This window comes from Hippoglossus stenolepis, chromosome 10, assembly GCF_022539355.2.
Source record: "Hippoglossus stenolepis isolate QCI-W04-F060 chromosome 10, HSTE1.2, whole genome shotgun sequence".
NCBI lineage: Eukaryota > Metazoa > Chordata > Actinopteri > Pleuronectiformes > Pleuronectidae > Hippoglossus > Hippoglossus stenolepis.
The window spans coordinates 22,695,430-22,722,015 of NC_061492.1; the positions used below are offsets into that span (position 1 = coordinate 22,695,430).

At 40.3% G+C, this 26,586-nt stretch overlaps 3 protein-coding genes across 3 annotated transcripts; 1 reads left to right on the forward strand and 2 right to left on the reverse strand.

The window, feature by feature from the left end:
• The first annotated feature begins 6,053 nt into the window (after window positions 1-6,053).
• pth2 (parathyroid hormone 2) lies at window positions 6,054-8,629 on the forward strand. The gene is made up of 3 exons (XM_047341715.1): window positions 6,054-6,544; window positions 6,845-7,024; window positions 8,398-8,629. Exons 1-3 carry the CDS (start codon window positions 6,432-6,434, stop codon window positions 8,573-8,575), a joined length of 471 nt encoding a protein of 156 aa, XP_047197671.1. The 5' UTR covers window positions 6,054-6,431; the 3' UTR covers window positions 8,576-8,629.
• A 4,026-nt stretch (window positions 8,630-12,655) lies between these two features.
• tedc1 (tubulin epsilon and delta complex 1) lies at window positions 12,656-19,684 on the reverse strand. Its single transcript, XM_035169098.2, has 8 exons — window positions 19,154-19,684; window positions 18,730-18,814; window positions 17,189-17,409; window positions 16,944-17,081; window positions 16,482-16,550; window positions 15,611-15,697; window positions 15,180-15,311; window positions 12,656-13,495 (listed from the first exon to the last, which is right to left on the reverse strand). Exons 1-8 carry the CDS (start codon window positions 19,295-19,297, stop codon window positions 13,160-13,162), a joined length of 1,212 nt encoding a protein of 403 aa, XP_035024989.1. The 5' UTR covers window positions 19,298-19,684; the 3' UTR covers window positions 12,656-13,159.
• Window positions 19,685-20,013: 329 nt separating this feature from the next.
• Window positions 20,014-26,118, reverse strand: dnal1 (dynein, axonemal, light chain 1). The gene is made up of 8 exons (XM_035168804.2): window positions 26,013-26,118; window positions 24,462-24,500; window positions 23,715-23,824; window positions 23,305-23,360; window positions 23,149-23,204; window positions 22,832-22,958; window positions 21,980-22,120; window positions 20,014-20,870 (listed from the first exon to the last, which is right to left on the reverse strand). Exons 1-8 carry the CDS (start codon window positions 26,013-26,015, stop codon window positions 20,821-20,823), a joined length of 582 nt encoding a protein of 193 aa, XP_035024695.1. The 5' UTR covers window positions 26,016-26,118; the 3' UTR covers window positions 20,014-20,820.
• Between the last annotated feature and the right edge of the window lie 468 nt (window positions 26,119-26,586).

Below are 26,586 nucleotides of genomic sequence, written 5' to 3' on the forward strand. Positions count from 1 at the left end.
TTAATTGTACTACCAGCCAAAGTAATTTTACCACCTGAAAATGATTCATAATCAATGACTTACAATTGCTAAATGAAGTATTAGTAAATGACTTAGCAACCAGAAAAAAAGCATTTATAACTTATCAAAACATCGTAAAATTGTGGCATCCTAAAAAAGGTACAGAGGAGGATTATGCGATTATAAAATGTCAAAGAGACAATATCATGTCACAAAAAGGAGCATGACAATGTGGGAGAGAGAAAAATATACGGAAGAAAAGTCAAATGTTTTAGGTTTATTTTAATTAGCTGAGCAGAATCGGAAATAAATACCAGAGGGAGAAGTCTTAACATGAAAGTGTCATTGTGAATTCAGACATGAATTATGGGGCATCTCTGGGATACATGTGAAATTAAATTAATGCTAAGGAAATCAAAATCTACAATATAAACAAGAATGAAAAACAGTCACAAGAATGATACAAACAACCCACATGCTTCAAATACAGTGTTTGTGGAAATCAACAGACAGCGGCTAACATGATGGAACATTCCATCTCCAGTTTTTATGTTTTTCTACAACCGACAAACTGACACCATCATGCAGCAACTGACAAAGGGTGCAGAGGTGAATAAGAATTACATTATTTTCCCCTCAAACTCTCTGTGCTCATCCTTGACAAGAACGCTTGGTGTACACACTGTACAACCAAGTACAACATCATGAATGCCTTCGAAGGAGAGAAAGTGTGCCCTCAATCCACATTTGCATCATTCACTTCATTGAGGCTGCAAAAACAGGGGTGACTCTGAAATGAAATCAGAAAGGAATAAGGACAAGTACCCCCCCATATAAAAGATGGATGAAGTGTCTCCACTTCCTGCCATTGTATGAAAATGAAGCTAAACTATTCTGATTACTGTCGCCATATTGCACATCATTTGGAGCCAGAGTCTACGCATTGGTTATCATGGAGTGGAGAGAAATATTGAGAACCTGCCGATACACATGCTCGACTAATCACGGTTCAGTCTCAGCTGTCAATCATGATGTTTCAAACAGTTGCTATAGCATCAAATAACAAATTAAAACCAAACTTACTGGAAACATGAACACTTGAACGTACACCAGTATGATAAGAAGTACCTAACATAACAGAAACCAGCTCAGAAATAATGTGTCAGAAACACAATGATTCACTCCGGAATTCTCTCATTGATTTTAAATCATGTAGAAACGCTGCTGAGGGCGGAGACGTGCGCCGACAGTGTTTCTGATGAGGACATACGAAGTGTGAGGTGACTCAGGCTTTGTGTCTGAAGCTTGTTAGGCTTTTTAAAATCCGAGTGTGGCAGAGCCATTGTTAGGACCAGCTGCTTCCTGTCCGGGCAGCATCATTTCCAACATGAACCATAATGAGGTCCTTAAATGGTAACAAGCTTCCTGTGTGCTCACAAACTGCACAAGCTCCACTACACCTTTTATCTTGTTTCCATTTCAGGAGGCATCCGCGCATGAAGACCGTGAATAATGACCCCGGGGCAAAGTATCAAATATACACACGTCAATGGACACTTCCAATTTTTTTTAATCACTTCCTGTAAAGCTGAAGTTTGGAGATTGAGAATTTCTCGATTATGACGAACAAAGTATCTTCATGAGCAGTTATGGCCTCCTTCCACTAAACAAGTGTCAATCTGCCACAGAGAAGCAAGAGAACATTTTTAAAAACTGTTTTCTCGAGGATGTTTTTACTCTGCAGCCCTGTCTTACTTCAGAGGATACATTTTAAGAAATAATACCTGACAATGTTAATGCTATTACTGTTTTATTCTATCACTTCAGATCAAAATAACATGAGAAATAAAAACTCGTATGTCCTTAATAAAATCATGCACTCACTATTCAATATTTCCATGATTATAAATGAACATTATGGTAAAAGAAATACTGTTAGTAATAATTTTAATAAAATTCCTCTGTTTATTTACATTTTACCTTATATTTTAAAGATAGAAATCCAGATCTGCTATTTCATTGTCATATGATGATCATTACCGTTTCACATTTGTGAGTTTTGTTTGTCGCTTTTACCGACCTGACCAGCAGGTGTCAGCATTTATTTTAATATTATATTAAGAACTTTATTCATGGTTAACTATAACATTACTAATGACTCCTCCTCTGCCACGTCAACATGCTAGTAGCTGGATAAGAAATGCAAGTGAACTGACACAGAGGATGAACAGCTTCATAGTACAGCTCATCAGTACGGCACATACTAGGTTAAGTGAAGCCAGATAATGAAAACATATCCTGGTAATGTTGATCTCTCTTCATAGTACAGGCCCCTGGTGTCAAAACAAAATCACAGATATCTAATCAAACAGATCTGTTGTGTTCACTGACTGCTGTTCCCCCCCACTGTTAAAACAACCGAGCCAATCAGAGCATTGTATAGGTGTAACTTAGAATGGAGACGCCCTGAAGAGCTGCTCAAAACTGCTTTGAATATATCTTTATAAAATTGTAGTGTTGAATGTAAAGGTCCTTTACAAAATAAAACACTGTTGAATCCTGCTGCACCGTTTTACAGGCGTTTCCTCCTCACAATCACAAAGGAGGACGAAATATTCCCTGTGGTCCTTCGTGATTTAATTGAACATCCGCATGGGCGTTTTAGCTTTACAAAATTACAGGGCGTGATCTGTAATAGATGGGAACATTAAGCAGGAAAAAGTCAAAACCCTCACTGTGTATGCCTTACACAAAAGGTGACGGCTGCATACATGTGTGTTAAGTCCAAGTGAACGTTTCAAATTTGGAGAAATTCCATTGAGGCGTCCCTGAGGTATGATGTGATGGGAATGGGTGAGGTGGACAGACAACCGATAACATGATGCCACAGTCTGCAGCGGCCATCTTCTCAGGGTCACATCATTCAGTCGAAACAAAGTCACGCAGTGTGACTTCTACTCACCAAGGATTTCATTATCTCTGGTGTACACTGCAGATAGAAGTTCTGAAAACTACAATAGTGCAGTTAAATTTATTCAAGCTGCACAAAATTCCACACACTCATAGATATCAGTTCCCTAAACATGCTTTTTTTTTCAAATTCACTCGGAGATCTGGGAAAAGGTGAAAACTCTTCACCAATATTCAAAGGGTTCTTCCCTGGCTAATATCGCATCCTTCCACCAAGTTACATGGTAATCTGTCCAGTAGAGTTGATGTATAGTTTTGCTAAAAAACAAACATACGAACCAAATAACAAACATATGAGATCCAAATATACTACTCCAGTGTCTTTTCATTCGGGGATGTAGCGAACATCATCTGCTAATAGCTCATATTTTCTTTTAACGATACCAAATTGTAAAAATCGAAACCAAAAGATTTTGCTAAAATATGGTGATTGAAAAGAGAAAACTTGTCTTTGTCATTACTGGCTTATATTTTATAAGGTTTTAAGGGGTCTTTATCTCCCCATAACTTGAATTATTTTCCCTCATCATATTCTTCCTTAATAGGCCTATGTTGGCGAGTGCATGTTTCAATCAAACCAATTAGTAAAAATATATTTGACTCAAACCTATTTAGACATTTTAAAATAATCAGAGTTCACAATGATCAATTTAACTTTAGAAAAACAAAGATACTATTGACTGTATTTAATTTACAACCATATGTACATTTGGCTGTAATTATTACTGGGGAGGGGGTGTACACCACCTGCTCCGAACCAAACAGAAGACAAAGCACAGCAGAAGTTGGTAAATAGCTGGAGGATACAGTGGAGGATTCAGCAGCCATTTTTCTAAGAGGTCGATGAAGACCAAACCAGAACAAACAGGAGAGTGACACAAACAAAAATAAGCAACTGGATGCATAAAACGCAAAATCCAAATTAAAATGTGACAATACATCAGTGTCGTGTTTCCACTGTCCCCTAACTAGTACACACTCATTAATAGTCCATTAAATATGCCAGATTTTTTTCATTCAGATCCATAAACTATTCCCTGGGAAATTGGTAAAACCTCAGAAAAAGAAGAAACACACTCTCGTCATGCCAAAGAAAGTGATACAAATTCCTGGATCTGCACCTTTGTACAGATCCACGCCAACATTTGACATGTTCTTTTTTTCCCACCCATGTCCCATTTCCCTACCAAGATCATAAATTAACTTTTCATACATTATATATTTTAATGCTTCATACATTGAGATTATGTCTTCCTGAATCTGTATTGATATTTGTTTTCTGCGCAGACAAAGTGGATTATAGTCCCGAGAGCTCACACAGGTAATGAATGAACATACACACACACACACACGCACGCACGCACACACACACGCACGCACGCACGCACGCACACACACGCACACACACACACACACACACACACACACACACACACACACACACACACACACACACAATAATGATTTTCAGTAATAAGCTGCCAGGCTCTCTACCACAGCACAATGACCAAGAGTCTCTGAAACGGGACACTAACAAGCTAACAACGCTTCCTCGAAGGTTTTCCTCTCGCACACTCAAATGCAAACTCAAAGTTTGTCTGATCTGGTGAGGGGTGTGTGAGCTTGTATATATGTGTGGGTGGGTTTGGGGGACGGGGGCTAACACACAGTCCAGGGTATATAAGTGGGTAAGGTGAGGAACTGGATGTTTTTTATAACCACTGTGGATATACATACAACACAGCAGCAACTGAAAAAAGATCGAGAAGATTGTCTTCTATCCAAAGTTCAGAAATTAGAAATAAATGGTGCAAAGGGAGCCACAAAAAAATAAAGTACCTGGCTGGAGAGAGTAATTCCTGCTGTTGTGGTTGGTTTCTTCCTTAGTTGGTGGTTCTGGGTTTGGATGACGGCTGACCTCTAACCTCTGAAGTTCAACTCAGATTGGCTGATCGCTGGTGCAAACAATTTACAAACAGATCAACGCGTTCATCAGAGAAGATAAGGTAAGACACCAGCACGCTCACTGCATATGGACAAACTGTATACAAATCTGTACAAGCAACAGCTTGCCAAGAAGCCAATTTTACTTCAGGCATGTTGGACTGTCCGTAAATTGTTTATTTTGAGTGACTCAAGAAGATATGTAAGATTTTGTAGAAGACATACAGAAGACTAAAAATGTTCTTTCTGTGATGATGAATGCTAGAGTATGGTTCCAGTTAAGCATGAACTTCATGTATAAATTATAGACCTTCAACAGTTGTTGGTCATTTCAGGCTCTGTATTGGAACACAATGTCTTTACGAAATCTGTTGCTGGTTCTTAAAAATGTTTAAACCAATCAGAAACAAACCTGAGCTGCTAGGAGCAGCGTTCATATTGTGGGTCGTTAGGGCCGGATGAACATTTCTGGCCCATTTAGGTCCAAAAGATAGATGAGCAACCTGATGGTGTCTTTTTTTCAAAAGCATCGAGTGGAAAACAGATGTGACGACATCTTTTTATGATTTCTGACTCTATACTGTTAATGTGTCAAATATAATATGTATAGAAACTAACTCGTATTTGAATATAATTGTATGTGTATCAATCCCAAGGTTGAAAAACTCTTTGTTACTTTGCTTGTTTGGAGAATAACCTTTTGCTGGTTTATTTTATCACTGCAAAAAAGACACTTTATTTTGGAAAATTAAGAGGTCCTGACATATAGAACTGATTGACACATTTCACCTCAAGAGAATCTGATTTATCATTTAGGACGAATAAAAAGTTGTTTGTCAAGAGTATGACATTTTTTTACTAATTCTCTCATGTCACAGAAGGAACAACACATGTAAGAACACTGTGCAAGTGATGTTATGCAAGTATTATTATATTATTTTTGAAATCTTTTTTTTTCTTTGACCTGTTAACATTTTGTTCATTTTCATAAAAAGAAACTTAACAGCACCATGTTCTTTATCAATAATCATGCTTCACAGTAAAACATTTGAAACAACAGAACTAATTAGAATATATGTTAGTGACATATCCATCATTTCAGCATGAGAAATCGTCTATTTTTGGTTAAGTTGTTATTATTCATTTGTGATTAAAAAAGGTTTGTAATCCATATCTAGACTTAATAATTAAATATACAGCACACTCATCATGTCACAGTTTGACTTGAATTAAATGAAATAAGACAAAATACACTCAACTATTTCTATTCAGTTTTTCCATTCAGACTAGAATATTCAGAGTGAAAGAAATGGGCTACTCAAGGTGCTGGAAAATTTACAATATAAATAATAAATTGATTATTTTTACTTATAGGTTGGAACAGCAAAACTCAAGTTGGCCGAACATAAACAACTGTCAAACCAGCAGCTTATGTATGTGTTTAGAATCACTTTATTATGAAGACACAGCTCAGAGGATGTTAATATTACATTTACTAATTGTCTTTCTTTTTTAGGATGTCTGAAGCCCCATCAGAGGCCGCTCTATGCCGCATGTCCTTCCTGTTGCTTTGCATTTTGGGTATGACCTTGGTGACATCCGGCTTCCCTCAGCCTGGACTACCTCTCAGGTTGTTACTCACTAGATCAAACTGTAGCTGTAATTGGTAACTAGTAACTAGTGCTGAACTAAAAGATTAAATAAGTAACTAATAGTAATACGTCAGCATACATGAATGAAAGTCAAAAACTTTTCTTATTTATTTTCGTCTTTCTGTGAAGTACTTATCTATATATTTCTAATACAATGGAACATACAGAATGCGAATTAAGCACGTTAAACTTTCTACAGCATTCAACTAAAATGGCACTTTCTTTGCTGCACTTGCACCATCCCATAAATGAGTCAGTGTCATTATATCTGATTCCAGAAGTGCTGAGGATTCAGAGGAAACGAAACGACCTGACCGGGACGTCCTGTACCCTTCCATCTCTCTCCGTGACTGGAGCATTCAGATGTTGTCAGCGCCCAGCCTCCGAGCAGCAGCTGACAGCAAGGCAGGACTGGTGAAGGAGGCGTGGCTCTTTGACCCAGAGAGGACGGAGGCAGGGTAACTGTATAGTGAGGGCAAATACCACTGTTAGCAATGATAAAATAATGCTCATACATTGATACTAATGAACAACTGGTCAAAAACAAAAAATCTGTGATCATCTGCAACTTGAAACAACACATAACTTGTTTTACTGATGTGGCTGATCAGTACACAACTCTATTCATGGGATTGGTATAGTCTCCTGCTCATATAGCTGTCTGTAAACTCTTGTGCTGACATTTACATCTATTATGTCATGAAACTAAAACTGTAGGTTCACACTAAAAAAATAATTACAAAAATTCAAAATATTATAATAAATTACAATATATATTAGTGACATATCCATTATTTCGATATGTGATGTTCTCATTGCTATTTTGTTTTAATTTCACCTTTCGACTGTTTTGAAATTTGCATCTGTTAATACTCAAGTAAATTTAGAATTTCTTTGAAATACAATAACAAAACACCTACTTGCACTTTTCTAAAACAACTCAAATGTGTAACTCTTGAATGCTTCAGACTTCACATGATCATCAGTGAACTTTACAAGTCACAAAGTACACACTTGTTTCCCTGCGTTTCAAGTCTTGATGCTACACTAAGTTAACCATGTCCCGAGCTCCATACACATACATGAGCATGGTAACACAATGCTCTCATCTAACTCTCAATAAGAAATCAAATTTCACATTTCCCAGAGTGTCTAACTACTTTTCTTGATGGTTCATTTTAAAGAGTCCATTTTCTTATAGTCAAAACATGACCAACTAGTGTGGGTCAGACTGACCATTGGTCTCTTTGTCTCCTTGAAGCAAGGCACGTGTTACTGGTTTACACAGTTTAACTGGACAGCCGACTGTAGAAGGGGTCCTGGCTCCAAACATTTCCCCAATTAGCGAGGACATTGTGTTCCAGCAGACTCTTACCTAAATACAAAATAATCTTTATTAATGTGATTATTAATCTGTTTTAATTACTGTTTCATGTTGAAAATGTCTGCTGGGAAAAAGTTGGATTGTGGGACCTTATACAGGCCTTTTCCTTTGTAAACTATGTCCAGTTAGCCACAGTTGGACTCCAATCAAGTAGTAGTTATGTCTCACCAAACAGCAGTTTGGAATTCTGCATTAAACAGTTTGGGTTGCTCTTGTAAATGAAAATGGAAATACTTCTAAAAAGGTTAGGTTTTTGTTTTAGTTTTAACGAGGTTTGTTTAGTTTGTAATAATGGGTTATTGAGCACAATTTATTTTTTAATTTCTAAAAAAGAAAGAAAATAAGGTATCCAAAAAGTGAAATGGTCTGAATATTTTCTGGAGGTAATTTATTTGTGTGATACCTGCTGGTCACTAATCTCCTGGTCATGTATCTGTGTAGTGACAGGATGGGAAAGGTGTGGCCTGCTGAATGGTCATCTCAGGGAGCCAGGATGGTGAAGAGGAACATGGTGGTTGCTGATGATGCTGCCTTCAGAGAGAAGAGCAAGCTCCTCACCTCCATGGAGAGACAGAAGTGGCTCAACTCCTACATGCAGAAACTACTGGTGGTTAATTCTTCATGATCATTCAGTCCTTACAGCTCTTAAAAAAGAAAAAAACAACTGTCTGAACTGTACACTGGCAAAATGCCTTTTAAAAGGGATACACCACGTCTCTGGGTGATTGGTCGGTCAGTCAACATACCAGCCATTAAGGGACGGGACACATTTAAAGTCAAAGAAACCCGATGCATTATCATTGCTTAGGTTCTTTTCGTTGTAAAGTTATTTATTGCTAAATGAACGCTTCAGAAATGTGAAAATAAGTTGATGTTATTCAATTTAATGAATAAAGATGTAAATAATGTTTTTGATGCTTGTAGCTTGTGTTTGACTCAAAACGTTAGTTACGTATTGTAACTCCAGATTCTATGAGTATAGGCTTCGCCCTATAAGGCCACTGCTAGTGGGTTAAAGGCGAGGCTCGATGTAGTCCATGCCTTACTGAGTCTGTACAGTACCACAAGCATAACCAGCCACAGACAGAGCAGGCAAATCACTGACTCTCTTTGCAGATGTCAGAGCCAACAGCAGAGCTGTTTTGACTGACAGAAACTTAGGGGGAACCTGATCAAATGGATCAAAAGGGGCTTTTACCAGTGCGCGTAAAACCAGCTCTAAATCCCACTAAGGGGCTAATGAACGTGACACCGGCCTGTCTCTTCTTACGCCTCTCAGGAAACGTTTCTTCAGCTGGTGACTGAACACTGATCTGTCACGAAACCCTCGTGACAGGAAGAAATAGCAGCAGCGTAAGACTTAACTGTGCTGAAAGCCAAATTCCTATCCATCAGTAGCTGGAGGAAATAAAGCATGAGATGCAGAGGGCACGCAGTGGGGTCCAGGTTCTTCTCTACACACACAGCGCTGCAAAGCGGACCATTTGGATGTGTAAGACGCTCTGGTAGATGCGGCCTTAGCTCTCTCCGGAACAACCCATGGGGGGGCTCGGACCGAAAGGGATGAGCGGCCGCCACCGGAGAGAGCATTACGCACGGGTTCACAGTCGGAAGAAGCCGGGAAGACGGTGCGTAATGATCGGAGGAATCAGAATCAAGAAATCGCCGTTGACGAGGAGACGGCTAATAAACGTGACTGTGAAGGGAGGTCAGACTCACACCCCGAGGAGTGAGGGGGGGGCTCCTCTGTCCGCGCTTGTGTGCGTTGACCACAGGAGGCGTAACACTGGCTCTCGTGGGCTCATGATCACACTTGTTGTTAAAACAAGTGTGTGTGGAGGGACACTCTGTTTGTGTGACAGTGGAGATGTACTGACTTAGTGCCGTGAGTCCGCGCTGCCTGTTAACCGAGAGGTTACCGGCGGCCGGCTCACACAGTGTGGGGGGTGTAACAGTTGCGGCAGTCAGCCAACTCGGGGACAGACTGTTTAGGATGTACTGCTCTTCTGTGGAAGATGTTTGTGTTTTATTTCAAAACAGGTAACATAACAAAAACACTGGTTTGACATACAACACCCCTCCCAAACCAGTCATTGTCTCCGCCCTGCTTCCTCGGTGGCTCCTGGGGGGGGGGGTTTGGCCAGGACCAGGCCACGCGGCGGTTTCAGTTCCCCCATCTTGGTGCCTGCTGTGCAGCTGGGAGAGAGGCAGGAGGAGCAGGTGGGCGAGGCGCTGCCGCATCTGGACGTCTCTGCCTCTGTCGGTGAGCCCGGCGGTACCGGCGCTGGTGATCGTCATAGCGTTGAGGGCGCGTGGAAGGTCGGGACCGGGCCATGTGCATTCTGATCCTTTCTGCCTCCTCTGACGTCATATAGTCGACAGCAGACTGGTGGCGGGGCCCGAACAGCCCGTCCGGACTGATGGGGGCATTCAGGAGCTCCTTCTTTAAATCATTGGGCAGTGGAAAGACACCCAGCCAGACCTGCCGGTGGATCACCGTCTGCCATGCTGCGATGCGTGAGGTGGCGACGGCGACAGATGTGCACAGGGTGAGGATTGTGCTGGTGGCGTGACAGAGTTCCTCTGCCCGTTCGGACGTCAGGACCTCAGGCTCGATGGCCAGCTTGGACAAATAGGATGCTAGTAAAGCAATGTTGTTCGCCGCTGCCGATGCCTGCACAGCGCACTGGTGAGACTGGTCTGAAAGTGTCGTTATCGTCTGGTCCCTGGCGGAGAGTGGAGTAGGTCGCCGTCCTCCGAGCGGGTTGACACTGAACCCAAACATCGCAGACAGGCAGGGTTCCAGGGGGGGTACGGGAGGGAAGCCATGCTCCGAAAAGTCCTCCACCTTAGTGATGGGAGCGTAGGTAGAGACCGGCGCCTTCAGCTTCCCTGGCTCCGCTGCCGCTGCGGACTGGTAGGCTTTGATGGCAGGGAAGCGGGGCCAGACAGGGTGGCGTCGGGCCGAAGCGGGAGCCTGTGCCGGAGGAACAGGCAGGTTCTTGGAGGCGGCAGCCTTCGCAATAATCCCCGGTAGCACACGGAGAAGAGAACCTACGGTCGGTAGGGAAGTGGTGGATGAGATGGACACCCCAGGGCGTGCGTCAAGCACATCGTTAGCAAGCTCCGGCCACTCCGACGGGAGGGGGAGAACAAGAAGCGACCCGCGGAGTGAAGCATGGGCGGCGGGGAGCTGGCAGTAGGGGTACACTGCTTGGAGGGTAAGCGCGTCGCCGGCGTACTCCGGTCCTAGGCAAGACTCACAGAGGCCGCGCAGGTCGAAGGGCATGATGGGCCTCGTCTGGCAGGCCGGGCAAATTCTGGATCCGCAGGATGACATCGCGTTGGCTTCTTCTAGGCTGGTTGAAGAGAAAAGGGAGCGAATCTCCCGTTTCAGCCCAATTTATACTCAAGGTGAGACCGAGGTGAGGCCCACAACAGGTGGGCGTGGACTAAAGTTTTATCAGTGCTGGGCTAGTTAGGGATAGTTCACCGAAAAATGGAAATTCACTCATTATCTACACACCACTATGCCGATGGAAAGGTGGGTGAAGTGTATGAGTCCACGAAACACTTATGGAGTTTCAGGGGTAAACTTTGTTGGAGCAGAATCAGATACTTTTGAAGTCAATGGTGAGTCCTCCTTCAGACGTAATAAAACCAGAGAAAAAACATAACATGCCTCCATACTGCTCGTGTAGTTTTCATCCAGGTGTCTAGAAGCCCCGACAATCATATTCGACTCGGTCATTTACACTGTGCTTTAAGCCTAAATACCCACTGGAAGTGGCTAAGTTGGGGACGTCGCCACACAATGGTGTGTCCAAGGGTCTTTGAACACACTTCGTAGGAAGATATCATTTAGGCTTAAACTTAACTTACTGTAAATGTTACGTTTCTGTTCTTTCTGAGTCAATCAATCAATCAAATTTTATTTGTATAGCCCATATTTACAAATCACAATTTGTCTCATAGGGCTCTAACAAGGTGTGACATCCTCTGCCCTTAACCCTCAACAAGAGTAAGGAAAAACTACTAAAAAACCCTTTTAACAGGGTAAAAAGAAGGTAGAAACCTCAGAGAGAGCCACATGTGAGGGATCCCTCTCCCAGGACGGACACAAGTGCAATAGATTTCAAGTGTAAAGGAGAACATCAAGATAAAGGTTTTAGCAGCATTGATAATGGTTAAACATTTTGAAGCATAACTGAAGGTCAATGAATTGATGGATTATTGTCAGTAATGGTCGAGTATCTGAGGAGAAATATTATATATCAAGCAGTCCTGCTGCAATCATAGTCTATGGTCAGCAGCCACCACGATCATGATCCACCATCAAGATCGGATGCCACTATAGTCCACAGTCATTGTCCACTGCTGCCATTAGGATCCACCATCAGCTGCCACCATCGTGGTCCACCACCAGTATCAGATGCCAACATGATACAGGATCCGCTATTATTATCACGATCAGCCAGCACGATACAGAATACGCCATACTGGATCCACCATTACGATCTCTGATACGCGATCCACAGATCATAATCGAGAGTGAGTCTAACCTAGACTGGACCTAACCTTTAAGCAGATTAAAACACCTGCCAATATCCTTAAAACTCACTATTTTCACTGTAAAACTCAGGTCTTTTATTTTGGGATGGCTATAACAAAACCTGTGCATCCATATATACTCCCACTAAAAAACTTTGACATTTACATTCCTGTTTTATTAAACAATTGAGATACATGAGATTTAGTGACCTTCAGAAGTTTTTGCTGCCATATTGTTTCAATCTTGGACAGAGCCAGGCCAGCTGTTTCCTCCAATTACAATAGAAAGATGGATGACATGACATCTCTCCAAAAGGGAAGCCAAAACATCTGGATGATCCCCTGCTAGCTGCCATAAATCCATGTTAGCAAATTTTCACGAAGTTTCACTACCAACGTACAAAACAATGTTTATTCAAAGATAATCTGTCTTTTTAGGAAGGTCAGATTACACTGATGTGTATTTATCTGATAAATTGATCAGCTGGTTCATGATAATGTGGAACTATTCCCTGGATCATCTCCAGCACAAGATTGCAGCACCAAAAGATAAATGATCATTACTGAAAAACATATCTCATAGACAGGTCCTTGTCAATTTGTCAACAGTGTCTCATTTACGATCGCAAAATCTAAACATTCGATGAAAACTAAAAGTCTATGGTGGTATCAACACCAGTCCCTCCAGTTCACCAATCATTTCCTGCAGCTGCATCCTGTTGGCCAGTCTCTGCCTGTCCCTCCGCTCCAGCAGCAGAGCCTCCGTCTTAAGAAGCAGCTGTGCAGCCTGAGATGCTGGGAACGTGTCGGGAGCCTTGGTGCTGTCATGGAGCCTCTCGGCTGTGGAGATGTGGTCGCTGAGCGGCCTCTCAACCTGGAGCCTGACTCTGTAGGCCTGCGAGGGGCGACATAAGAGAGAGGAGGTGTCCAGTCCATTCTGCAACCTCTCTCCTCCTCTGTCCTCAGTTTCCTCTCTACACCTCCGCGGTCCTTTCTGGACAAACATTACACAGCGTAGGAGCACACAACTATCATTATATGATTATAACATTGTACATTATAACACAAACGCAAACAGTGCGAACGCACAAATCTGTGCTTAAACCGTGCATATGAACATTTGACGCACAGATCTGTGATTCATTAATATGTTCTTACTACTACTGCTCTGCGAACAAATTTAGAACTTCCTCAGACCATGCGTACGCACAAATGATGAAGGCCCGGCTGTCCTAGATAATGTTAACACACACCCTTTTAACTAAATGCAATGTATTTTAAAACTCCATTATTTAAATAAAAATAGTAGATAGACGGCAATATTTGAATTTACTAATGCACTGACCAAATGTATTAAATAACTATGAAATTGACGCCCTTTCATCCTCATCATCTCTATAAAAAACGGCTGAATTCACATTTATGTTTCTGGATAAAAGGGGGTGGGCCCTTTGTTCCCGCAACAATGAAGTTAAAACATTTTCTTCTCACTAATCTGTGAGTAGCGTGTTGTGTAGCAGGTTTAATCATGTGTCTCATGAACCCTAAGTAAATCAAAGAAACACAAAGTAAACATCGGCACTGTGCGTGTCCTAATAACCTGTGATCAGTGACAGTGTTTATTGTTAAAGTGTAAAGTGAGCCGAGTCAGCTGAGGAGTGAGGAGGAAGCAGACTTCGACAGAGACTCTGACACAGGATGACCGGACCTTTAATGAGCGTCTGGCCTGATCCTGAAGCAGCGATGTTATTATTATTCAGCATAGTTCACGTCCGCGTCACGATGCATCTAAGAGACATGTCCACAGCTCTAGTGCTCAGCTCTGTGCAGGAGATTTGGAGGCAGGGTAGTAGAGGTGTGGACATTTCCAGGTTCTTAGATGCATCGCAATGCAGACGTGGGCGACTCTGCATCGATGCAGAGACTGAACATAATATATTCATGTTTTCAGCTACCTTCATTGTTTTAGCGATGTCCTGCCGCTGCATAATCATAACACCACTGCTCCAGAAAATCCAAAACGATATCTAGATTCCCCAACTCAGCCATAGTGCACTAAGCGCTCTCTAACTAGTAGCCTTAGTAAGTCTGGATCCCTGTATACATATATATTTCCGTCCTTTTGCATTCTTTTTGCTAAACTAGGCCAGAGCTACTTAACACAGAGACATGGAAAGTAAACCAGGCGTGTTTCCCAAAATATTGTGGAATCTTTTTTAAAAACACAGATACCTTAGTTTTACAGGTTTCACTTACTTCAGACTGAATATGCCTTATTAGATACAACATACTGTTGTCACTTGAAATTCGAACATTCATTCGAACGTGGGAGAAAAGTTTGTTGCTTTCTAAATATACAAACTAGAAGAGCATCAGACCGTCTGAAGCAGTTAGAAGTGTTGCATGCCCTCTTGAACTACAGGTAAAGTACGACAGTAATACTATGTGGTTTTGCCATGAAAATGGAGGATGCTAGCAAGCAAAGCCTTCCTGAGTAGACAATCATGACACCAGAGCATCTGAGAAACGGCAATGCCTGCCCACCCTAGTTGTGTGTGTATCTTTAATAGGCTTTCACTTTCAGCAGCAACTGTGTTCAGCAAGGATCTGTTCAAACGCATTAGGTAATGATCTGTGTAGGAATGAACAGCTTGTGTCTGTATGTGCATGTTTCACACCTGTGCTGTGGGCAGTCTCGATAGCATGTCGTCCAATTCCACTCGTTCCTGGTCTTTGTGGTGACACACATGGGGTGTATGTACAGACGTCTTAACAACGGGTTCTGTCAGATGGCAGTCCACCACACTGTCCTGCACATAACACACGCACACACACACACACACAAGCTTAGCATCACATTTCCTGGCACGCGTGGCTACCATATGGTAGGACACTGTGTGGAGAAACTGGTTATGCCTGGGTGATGAGAGAAAACATGACAGTGAACCAGTCACTTTAGTGCTGATGTTGAATTTTATATGATTTTGTTTCATCAAGATATATAGAGGAATGTGCACCTATTTTTTTGTCCAATCGATGCACAAAGTCAGAAAACCACTGTTGTGTTGAGTTCTGCTCTTGTTTTCCTTTGTTGATGTGTCTAACTCACCATCCAGGTCCAAAAGACTTTCTCCACCTGTTTCCAGTTCAGGTATGTTTCCAGGAGGTCACAGAGATGCCTCATACAAACGCAGTCCTAGAAGAAATACACACCTTATGATACACAGTACGGCACTTTTAAAAGACACCTGCTTGAAAAAGTGAATTCTTTATATTATTGAACAAAATGTTGATTTTCACTCATGGCCGTGAAAATCAACATATTGTTTAATAATAAAAAGAAATCACTCAAAAAACAATATTAGCTTTCAACTAGTAACAGTAACATAACAAAATCACCTTTAATAGAATAACATTTAAATATCTACATTCATATTTAGTTGTACAGCTGTAAGTTACTGGCTGGACAATTCTGAGGCAAAGGCGAGAGCCAGAAATTAGCGAGGGAATCACCAAAAAGTTGGCTTTAATGAGAGGGCTGATGCAGGGGGGGTATCTAGGGCTGGGCGATATGGCCTCAAACAAATATATCGCGATATTTGGAAATCTCCACTCCAATGTCACTGTACAAATGTTAAATTCATAAAAGTCCACAGGAAGCGGCTAAGCTAGTTAGCATTTCCCACGGTCCCTATATACACCATGTGCATGTTTTCAAAGTGTTGCCTGTTCTAGCTATCTTTTTCACATTTAGCAACCATAGCTTTAAATAGTAAGCTCTGGTCACCTGACAGATATTTATTCAAACATATTACGTGGACTAGTTTTAATAAATACACAATTACAAATACCAAACACAAGTAAATTCAAGGAAAATAAGTACACACGTATATATATTTAGGTATCTGACTATAAATCAATTTAAAGGAAGAGCATAGTATTAGTTATAAATCTTTTCACAACAAACAAACCACACTTACATCCTTCAGTGCTGTAGAACTGTAATCGGAGGAGGAAGATACAGCTGAGGGGAGGCCGGCAGAAAAAACCTGAGAAATTAAGAGTTTTAGATCAGTACCTTTAATAGATATTATAACTAACCCTTTAAAGCCCACACTGTTTGGTTTGGTGCTTATTCCCTTTATTGTAAAGACTTATGGACTGCGAACACACAATATAACATTATCCTGAGAAGAGAGAGTCAATATGACTTTTTTGATTTTATGAATGAAAGAACTTGGATAGAAATGTGGCCAAAGGAATTCACTGACAGAAGACTGTTAATGAGGTAATTCTGTCATATAGGAAGTTGAAGTTACTGAGGTCAAAAGGTCTTGAATGCACATTGGCTATTGTTTGTGACTGTGGGTAATGTGATGATCTGAACAATGTTTTGCTTGAAAAAAAAAGGGGCAGTAACTTGGAAAAGAGGATTTTCTCACAGCATGAAGTAACTGGGCTCGCTCTTCTATCATGGCCAGCAGGATCCGCCTCTGGTGTCTCAGATAGCCAACGAGCCACTGAAGTCTCCGCAGGGAGGTCAAGTCTAACTGGAGCTCATGAGAGACCTGAGTATTCACCTAACACACAGAGGTGGAGATTTGGGATATAAAAGTATAAAAATGTGTAAATACAGACTTAGGTTTACAGATATACTATGAGGGTGTTACAGTACAGTTCTGCTTACAGGTAGAGATGTGAGTAGGGTTTTGTCCAGTTGCTGGACTCTCTGTGTCAGCAGTTTCTCTAGTGTTCCTTTAGCTAGCAGCCAGCCCAGTGCCAGTAGAAGATCTCTGCTGGACAAACTCTTCCCCTCCTCATCTTCTCCCGCCTCCCTCCCACACATCCAGTCAGCATGGTAACCAGTCTGCCAGAGGCCTGCAGCCACCAGCTTCCTGTGCTCCGAGTCTACACACAGAGGAAAACACATACTGTAACTCAGCCAGTCACTCTAAATAGTTTCCCTCAATTGCTTCTCAGTTAAGATTAGGGAGCAGCACTGCATTCGTCTCTGCACTGTTCTATTTAGTGTCACAAAGTCCGAACAGGAAAATTCATGAATCTGATAGTGGTGGTGGACCACGATCGAGGTGGCAGCTGATGGTGGATCCTGATGGCGGCAGTGGATCGTGATTGTGGCCTATGGTGGCATCCGATCTTGATGATCGTGGTGGCTCCTGACCATGGACTATGATTACAACAAAGCTGCTTGATATATAATATTTCTACTCAGATACTCTACAATTACTGGCAATAATCCATCAATTCATTGACCTTCCATTATGCTACAAACGTTTTATTCTAACCAATGCTGTAAATACCCTTATCTTTCTGATGTTCTCTGTTACACGTGGTATCTATTGCACTTGTGTCCGTCCTGGGAGAGGGATCCCTCACATGTGGCTCTCTCTGAGGTTTCTACCTTCTTTTTTCCCTGTTAAAAGGGTTTTTTAGTAGTTTTTCCTTACTCTTGTTGAGGGTTAAGGGCAGAGGATGTCACACCTTGTTAAAGTCCTAGGAGACAAATTGTGATTTGTGAATATGGGCTATACAAATAAAATTTGATGTATATTTTTTTTTTCTACAGATAAAGATAATTACATCAAGGTTGGTCAAAAAAGCCTGGTAAGTCCCTCTTGTCTTAAAGCTAGGGCTGGTTATCCTGTAAATGCAAGCCAGAGCAGGCATTACTTTGAAAATACACAACTGGTACATCCCACCCCTCTAATCGACCCTCTCTGCAAAGCTCTTAATTGTATTTATTTTAAACTTAATATCAAAATGCTTAATCTTTATTTTAGAAACATGTGTAAGTAAATCTACGTGTTCTGAGTTTAAAACCCATGTGTCTGACTTGTTAATGCTGGCTGAACTATTTCCTTGGGTATGGTTTCCATGACTGAGTAGTTGTAACATCAAGACGAAGTGGCTTTCGGCTTCCTTTAGCCACATCAGATTTGGTTTTACATTTTGTCTGAAGAACACATCTCAATGTTCGGAGTATGAGTTTGGTCATTTCACATGTTAATATGGTTACAATTTCCATTCAATCATATTAATAAATTGTATATAATAAATCACATGTCATGTTATTTTCACTTAACACGAGTCAATAAAGAGTTTGCACAAACAAACTGTGTTTTCAAACTGAACCAATCCAGATGACATGGATATCACTTCAGTCCAGGACAAATAGTGTTAATAATAGACTAACAACATGTTACTGACCTCCTCTTAGCTGTGAGCTGTCTTCAGAGGACACAACACCAGTTCTCTGGAGGATGGTGGCGAGGAGCTTCCAAAACTGACCTTCCTAGAAATCATCAGCAGAATTAAATATGACTAGTGGATCAGGAAGACATCCATACTATACCAGTCTATTATCATGACTTTGGCTATAACGTAACATTATATAAATGTGTGTACAGTTTGTTGCATATAAAGTGATTATATATTTTTGAATTTAAAATTATTTTCTGCAGAATAACTAGTAGTTGCTAGTAGAAATGTAGTTTAGTCAAAAGTAGAATAACTCTCTCCTAATTGTGGAAGAGTAGCAAAAACGCCAGTAGAAGTATCTTTAAATTGCGCTTAGAGGTACAGTATAAGAGGAATAGTTATCCCAGCAGTGACAACAGAAACAGAAACGTACCACCTCGGGTCCACCACTGAATTTGGCCCGTCTGAAGGTCTCAGGTGCTGGGACCGAGTCCAGCCCGGTGGCCGCCAGCAGTCTGCACAGAGCTGCGATCACCTGCTTCACCTCCACACTCACAGACGCTTTACTCCGCTGCATGACCACCGACACAGACACACTACAGACACACTACAGACACACAGGTGGGTTCCATCCCCTCAGCTGTGGACTAAGTCCGGTAACTGACACTTGTTTTCTTCCGCTTTGAGCTTCGGATGTTAGTCTTTCGCGCCGATGACAACTTCCGTGTCGGAGAACGTTGCCAGGACAGCGAAAGAAACTGACTTTTATATTAGCCAATCATGAAGGTTATTCAGAAAGAGATGGGTGGGACTTACTTTTCATTGGACGACAAGTCTTAAAACCACATCCAACTTGTAAGTATTGTTTTTAAAGCATATATTCTTCCCTCTTATTTTTCAGCTATACTAATTTGTGTCCAGATTTTATTTTTGTACCAATATAAACCTTAACTAAAAATTTACAAATGTTGTATTTATTTTGGTTACATTTGAGTGAGGTTTTCAAAGAAGCCATTACTGGTTTCTTCCTTAATATTTCTTTAATGTATTTTGTATATAAGTTGTGTCAAAAAACTAAATTAAATATGAATAACTGGCAGTATTAATTACAAAATACAGACAAAGCTGTCTATTTTGACAAACAAAATTGTTATATCCTTTAAATGCTATTACATATTAACAGATTAATACGATTAATTTAATGTTTCAAGTGAGACTGAGAAAACCCTATGTTGCATAAAAAGCATTTATTTAAAATATCAAAGTTATTTAAAATCATAAACATCTCACAACTGTAAGTAGAAACGTAATGTCTAATATAATAATTTAAAACCCCTTCAAAATAATAAACATCATTTGTTATTACAATGCATGCTCATGTTAGAGTTACAATCACATTTATAATAATAATAACAATAATAATAATAGTAACTTGCATTTAAAAAAGAGCCTTTCATGAGACCCAAGGACAGAACAAGAGAAAAGAAAACAATGTAGTTGATACAAAATGACATGTAAATGAAGAACAATAATCCAGCTAAGCTGTATATGTAACTGGCCTTTTTCTATGGCGTGAGAACAGTGTCAGGCATTTACAGCCAACTCCTATTAGGCTAGAGAAGCTCCAGCAGCACGGAGTTAATAGTAATATCTGGTCAACATTTGGTCCACACAAATGTCTCTTCTCACAAATCTGTGTGCTATACTCTGATTTACTACTGTCTATAAGTGTACAGGCATATAAAATCACGGACACTATGAAATATTAGTATTAGTTTTTAAATTCTTCATATTTTGAAGGATTAGTAAAAAATTAAATCATAACGCTAATGTTGTAAATAGCATTAAGAAATGTGCTTTTCATTTCTTAATAACCCCTTTCTGGTACCAAACCCTCAAGGCCTGAAGAATTGTTAGTTTAATAGTTTTATTCAATGATACACATTCTGTGTATTTGTAGGTTGTTTTTGTGCTTGTTGATCTTCAACAGTTTTGCTGTTGTAAGAATCATATTGTATATAAAGAACAGCAATGACAAACCATAAAACAAACAAAGGGAAGACTCTTAGGAGGTTGTAACTTTGGAGATAGTCATTCTTCTCAGCTTTCTTCCTCTCCTTCATCCTCCTCCTGTTTGATGACTGGGGTTCCTTGAAAGAACATGAGAAGAGATTTTCAAAGAAAAGAATTTTAATCTATTTTGCAATTTTAGTAAGACTTACAGGTCTTTATTCTCCTGGAACAGCAGAATGGTTTCAATTTTTCCAACATGGTTTCAAAATAACTTTCCTTCAAAGATCTTCCCCATTTAAACCAAGTTAATATCCTTTCATTTTCATTTAGTATTGGAAACTTCAACTGTACGTTTTTCTGTTGACAGATTAAACATTTTTTTCATGTTCAGCTGACCCCCTATGCCTTGACAAAAAAACTCTCTAGGCTATTTTGAGGAATTTTTGACCATCCTCACACATACACTGTGTATGACACTATATATTATGTATATGTGTATATTACAGTATATTTTTACATCATTAGGAGAATAGTGCCTGTCTAAATTCCACAGATACTCCCTTCTCTCTCTAAGCAGTACCCAAGGTCAGGTTATAGATACAGGGCCAACCAACAGTACATTGTAGTGTCTACGTTGAGGGACTTTCATATCTAACTCAGATGTGCCAGACAGAGAGACACCAACTTCAACTCTCACCAACTTCCCCTCTTTTGTGTATTTCACCAGTGGCAAGACGTAAGGACACAATGTGATTTAGTTATTCATACTTTAGGCTTAACTATCCAATAGGATGTGAACACCTACACGTAACATAGAGAGTGACAGCAATTCTAGCCATTCATGGATGTGCTTGTAGAATGGATGACGCAAGTAGAGGAAGATATATGGAGATGCTGTGGGAGACATCTTCAGACTGGGGGGTGACAATTGCTCATGTTGCTCTGTTAGCGTTTGTATATTGTTCCACCTTCTGGTCTCCTTGATGCATCAAGTCTACATTAAAATCTTCTGCATAAGACATCAGCTGCTGCCTGAGTTCTCCTTTCACCAGCTTCCAGGAAACTTCCATAACTGACTATGCTGGCAATTCATTTTAATTGATAAAACTATAAAAAATCATTTAGAAATGATTACAGTCTTATGCATCATACCCTGGAATCTAGTGGACTGGTTAGTTATTGGTTAAGTTATTTTCCTGTCATCTGGGATGTAGTAAGAATATAGAATATGAGGAGTTGACTGTACCATCTAGTTTCTTCAGGTTGGGCAGCCTTTTAGAAGCTTCCTCCATCCAAGTTCCCTCGGTTGAATACTTCTCCTCCAGGGGATTTCCAACAAACACCATGTCTTCGAGGCACGGTAGTTCAGCTAGCCTCGAAAACTCTCCTACATGAAACAGAAAAGACATCATCATAATCTAATTGAAGAGTGCAAACTTAAAAAAAATAAGGTTACTCTTAAATTGAAAAACCTTTCCTGCTCTGAATTAAGCATTTTGCATTGTGTGACACCTTCAATTTTGATAAGAATTTTCCTCCCAACACAATATAAAGAGTTTTGTGCTTACAGATTAAAAAGGTCTAAGATTACATCTTCAGACAGTGGAAGGAATGAAAGGCTGACATCTGACTTATTTATTCTCTTTTAGGAAAGAAGAAAAGTTTCAAAATTATGGAACAGGACACTTAATCTTAAAACTGCATCGGCCCGGGTTTGATTCTGGCTTGTAGCCCTTTGCTGCGTGTCACCCCCCATTCTCTCTCTGCCCCCCTTTTACACTTGACACTCTAGCCTATCAAATAAAAGGCAAAGCAGTCCCAAAAATACATACGAAAAATAAAGTAATTTTTCAATCTAATTGCCTTTGTCTGTTTCTAATTTCAAACTGTAATTGGGAAATGAACTGTATTTTTATTGTGCTTTCTAAATCACAAGTGACACTTTTTTAACCCATTTAAACACCAACGGCTCAGTCATTGGGAGTGTCATGCTCAAAGACACTTCGAGACATGCAGTGCAGGAGCTGGGAATCAAACCAGTGACCCTCCTGTTAATGGAGGACCCACTCCACCTCCTGTATTTCTGAATGTAGCTTACCCCATTCCTTCACCAGATTGTTGGATATGTAGAGGATTTTCAGCTTCTTCATGCACTGGATTCCCTTCAGTTTCTCTATCAAGTTATAGGAGATCCACAACTCTTCCAATGTGTCTCCCACTGCCTCCTGCGTGCACACACAGCACAGACACACAATGGATGTACATTCAAAGTATCTATTTAGCATGTGTAACCATTTCTCAAACTCCTTTAAGTGAGAAAAAGTGAAATAAACAGTGACAAGAAAGAAATGAAAACCGAAATAAGAGGAAACAAGTAAAAGAGGGAAATAATGAAACAGTAAAACAGTAACTTACCAGCCCATTTAGTGCCTTTATGTTATTTCTTCCTAATGACAATATTCTCAGCTTCTCTGAAGGGAAACAATAAAATACCTGATTACAACACTGCATTACCATGCATGAACAGAGTTTGTGTTTGTGAATTTGTGTTTTTATAAAGTCAGTACTCACTCAGGCCATTGAGGTTGGTTATTTTCTCAATGCAGTTTGTGGACAGAGACAGTTTTCTGTGTGGGATAGCATACAGATAAATTCTCAGTTTTTCAAAGGTGATGTATGGCTGAATTTAGTGACTAAAGCCGTTTTGACAAATTTGTTGTTTATTTGCTTCCTCTTGAATGATCTACAGTAAAAAAACAAAACTCAATATACAGTTCATGCACTGAGATATGCACATTTACACTTTCTTTGGGAATAGAGATGGTGTACTGAACATGAAATCATCATTTGATTAGACTGTTATCAGATTTGCATGGATGAAGTTTGGTTCACTCATTAAATGGGCATATTTACTGCTTCCGTCCTGTAGAGCACACTAAACACATCAAACTAAGTTGTTGTCGTATTACTGCTGGACTCACTCGCAGTTGGTGAGTGTGGAGAGAGAAGCATCAATCTTCTCTATAGCAGGAACCTGACCATACAGCTTTATTGCTATGGCATCGCATGCTTTCTCCCCTGACTGTTCCTCCTGTACACACACACACACACACACACACACACACACACACACACAAAGAGAGAGAGAGAGAGAGAGAGAGAGAGAGAGAGAGAGAGAGAGAGAGAGAGAGAGAGAGAATACCATTACAACAAGCATGTTACAATTACGCAACTAAACATTGAGCTTGGAGTATACGGACTTGAACACAAATATGAAATAAATCTAGTGATGAAATACATATGATGAAAAATGGCTGAATCAGTTGTTCTTATATATGAGTGTATTACAACATGGATCTATATACAGAGAAGGTTCTTGCTCTAACGTGCAGACAGTCAAACCAAATGGCTTGAAGTACAATAGAAGCTTTTCAGTATTATAAAAATTTTGATTTAGATAAACCAAGTTTAGATAAGACATCTTGTCACACACAATATTAAAGGTATTAAAAGGTGTATAAGTAAAAATGTTCCTGTCACATACTGCAATAATAAATAGTACTGTAAATGTGTTTCAGTATGATGAATACAAATATATGTGTTACTGTCTGTTAAATAAATGTGTTTTACAGCATGCATGTTAAATAATACTGTAAATGTGTTACGGCATGTTAATGTCTGATGGTATTCAGTCTGTGTTTTTGTAGCTGTGTGTGTTTGTCACTCACCCATTTGGCCAGTGCTTCTTTCACAGTCGTTGCTTTGGCCTGGAGACATCAACATGACATTAACCCTTTGATACACAACATCGGTCAAAAGTGACCCGGCTCAGTTTTTAATTTCTATATCTTTGCAATGAATGAATTTCATCATTCAGTATTTCAGTTATTCCCCATTTAACTTGTTTTTGATCATCACAAATTATTATTTAAATTTTTCCTTTGTAACCTTTTGAATATAAAATCATTTTTGTATAACTACCCTTCTAATGCACAACATGGGTCAAAAATGACCTGTATTCATTTCCTGTGTTATTCCATGCATGGCTGGATGTTTCTTTGCTATATTAAAAAAAGATTTTTCATTAATTATCTTGTTTTTGATGACTACAAATCATTATTTCCTTTTTCCTTTCTTACTTTATAAACAAGACATGTTGTATTTCTACATCACTTTTACACACATGGGTCAAAAATGACCCCTACAGTCCGTGTTCACTAGGTAACACCTACCATCTATTTCACACAGCTGTTTTTTGCACATCTGATGCATGTAAGTCTCATTTTAAATACCATTACTAGTGAGAAAGAGAAATATGTACAATACTAACAAGCTGTTAGCTAGCTTAGCTTCCTTTCTGGCTAGCTAACCATAGCCAGAGCATGAGCCAGAGAGGATAAACTTAATAGACTGATTGATATGCATTTGACAATATGCTTTTGATTTTCTTTATCCAGAGTGTTACTGTGGCTGGTCGCAATCATTTCAGACTCACGGCTGCCATGTTAATAAAGATGCTGTATGAAGAACAGGATGAGGAAAATGAGGAGACAATTCCTGGGTTTTGATTCTGTAATCTCTGATGATAAGGACCTAGACTTGTTCCACAGGATCAAGCTGGAGTTGTGGGTGTGTCTTTGAATCCAGCTCTCACTAATAAAGAAGGCTCCTTTGATGGCATAAGACACTCATCTTCTATGTCATCAATGGAGCCTTCTCCTAAATGAAGAAGGAAGAATAAGCTAAAAAAGAATAAAAGCAAAGAAACACCCAGCCATGCATGAAGGGGTTTGCACAGCTTGTGCATCAAAGGGTTACAAGACACAGGAAGAGGCTGAGTTACTGTGATGAGTAAACAGCAGATCCCTATCCGCGGACCAGCCAGCGTTAGAGTAAACACACGTCCTTCTACTTCACTACAGGCTCAGAACACGAACTGTCCTCACTGTCGCTTTCTATTTAGCTGCTTCACTCTTCGTTCTGAGTGAGTCTCCAGTCCTGCTAGTTCACTCCATCCAGGATTTAGAAATGACTGAAACCCCCATGGTGCACACAGGCACCCAGGTCAGAGGCAATGCTAGCCTCCCATTCAACGCTACATTCACTGACAAGTATGGTTAGCTAACCGGCTAATTAAGGTTAGCTGATACTAACTCACAGCGACAGCCCCGTTGAACTGAGCCTCTCACACACGAAGCCTCTGCATTAGGTCGGACATCATATTTACCGCAGAAACACCAAATAACACCGACGCAATGATCGACAACACGAACACTCACCATGTTGAGCTGACGCCTGCTCTGGTTGCTATGGCACTGACGAGCCGGAGAGGCGGCGGCGTGCGCGTGCGCAGTGCCAACGTGCCTGGGTCTGACCCAATTTAGAAAAGACAGTTAATTACAGATGGAGGAGATGTGACTGTGCTGTGGAACATCCGTCGCTATTATCATCGTTTAATCTCTCCTGTGAAGGGCATTGGTATTGAGATAAAATGGTGTCTGAGCTCTGTTTAATGTGACTCTCTCCCACCCACTGATGTGAAAACCACAGGCTGTGCAGCAGAACCACAAGCTGAAGTGGAAATGTCATAAATAGGATGTAGGGAAATGCAGACGATACTAAAGCATGCCATTGACCCATTAGAATGTCCATGCAAAGACAAAAACAAACATCAACCCTAATATGCCTGTATCTGTCTTTTAGGCAATACATATCTGTCTTTATTGATATAAAGGTGATTCGTGGTTGCATAAAAAATATTGCATCCATGGCCTCCCCATGTTTGTGTCTGTGATGTCTTACTCCTTTTCTCACAGGGTCCTTTGCTGCAAACCTGACAACCTAAATGCAAAG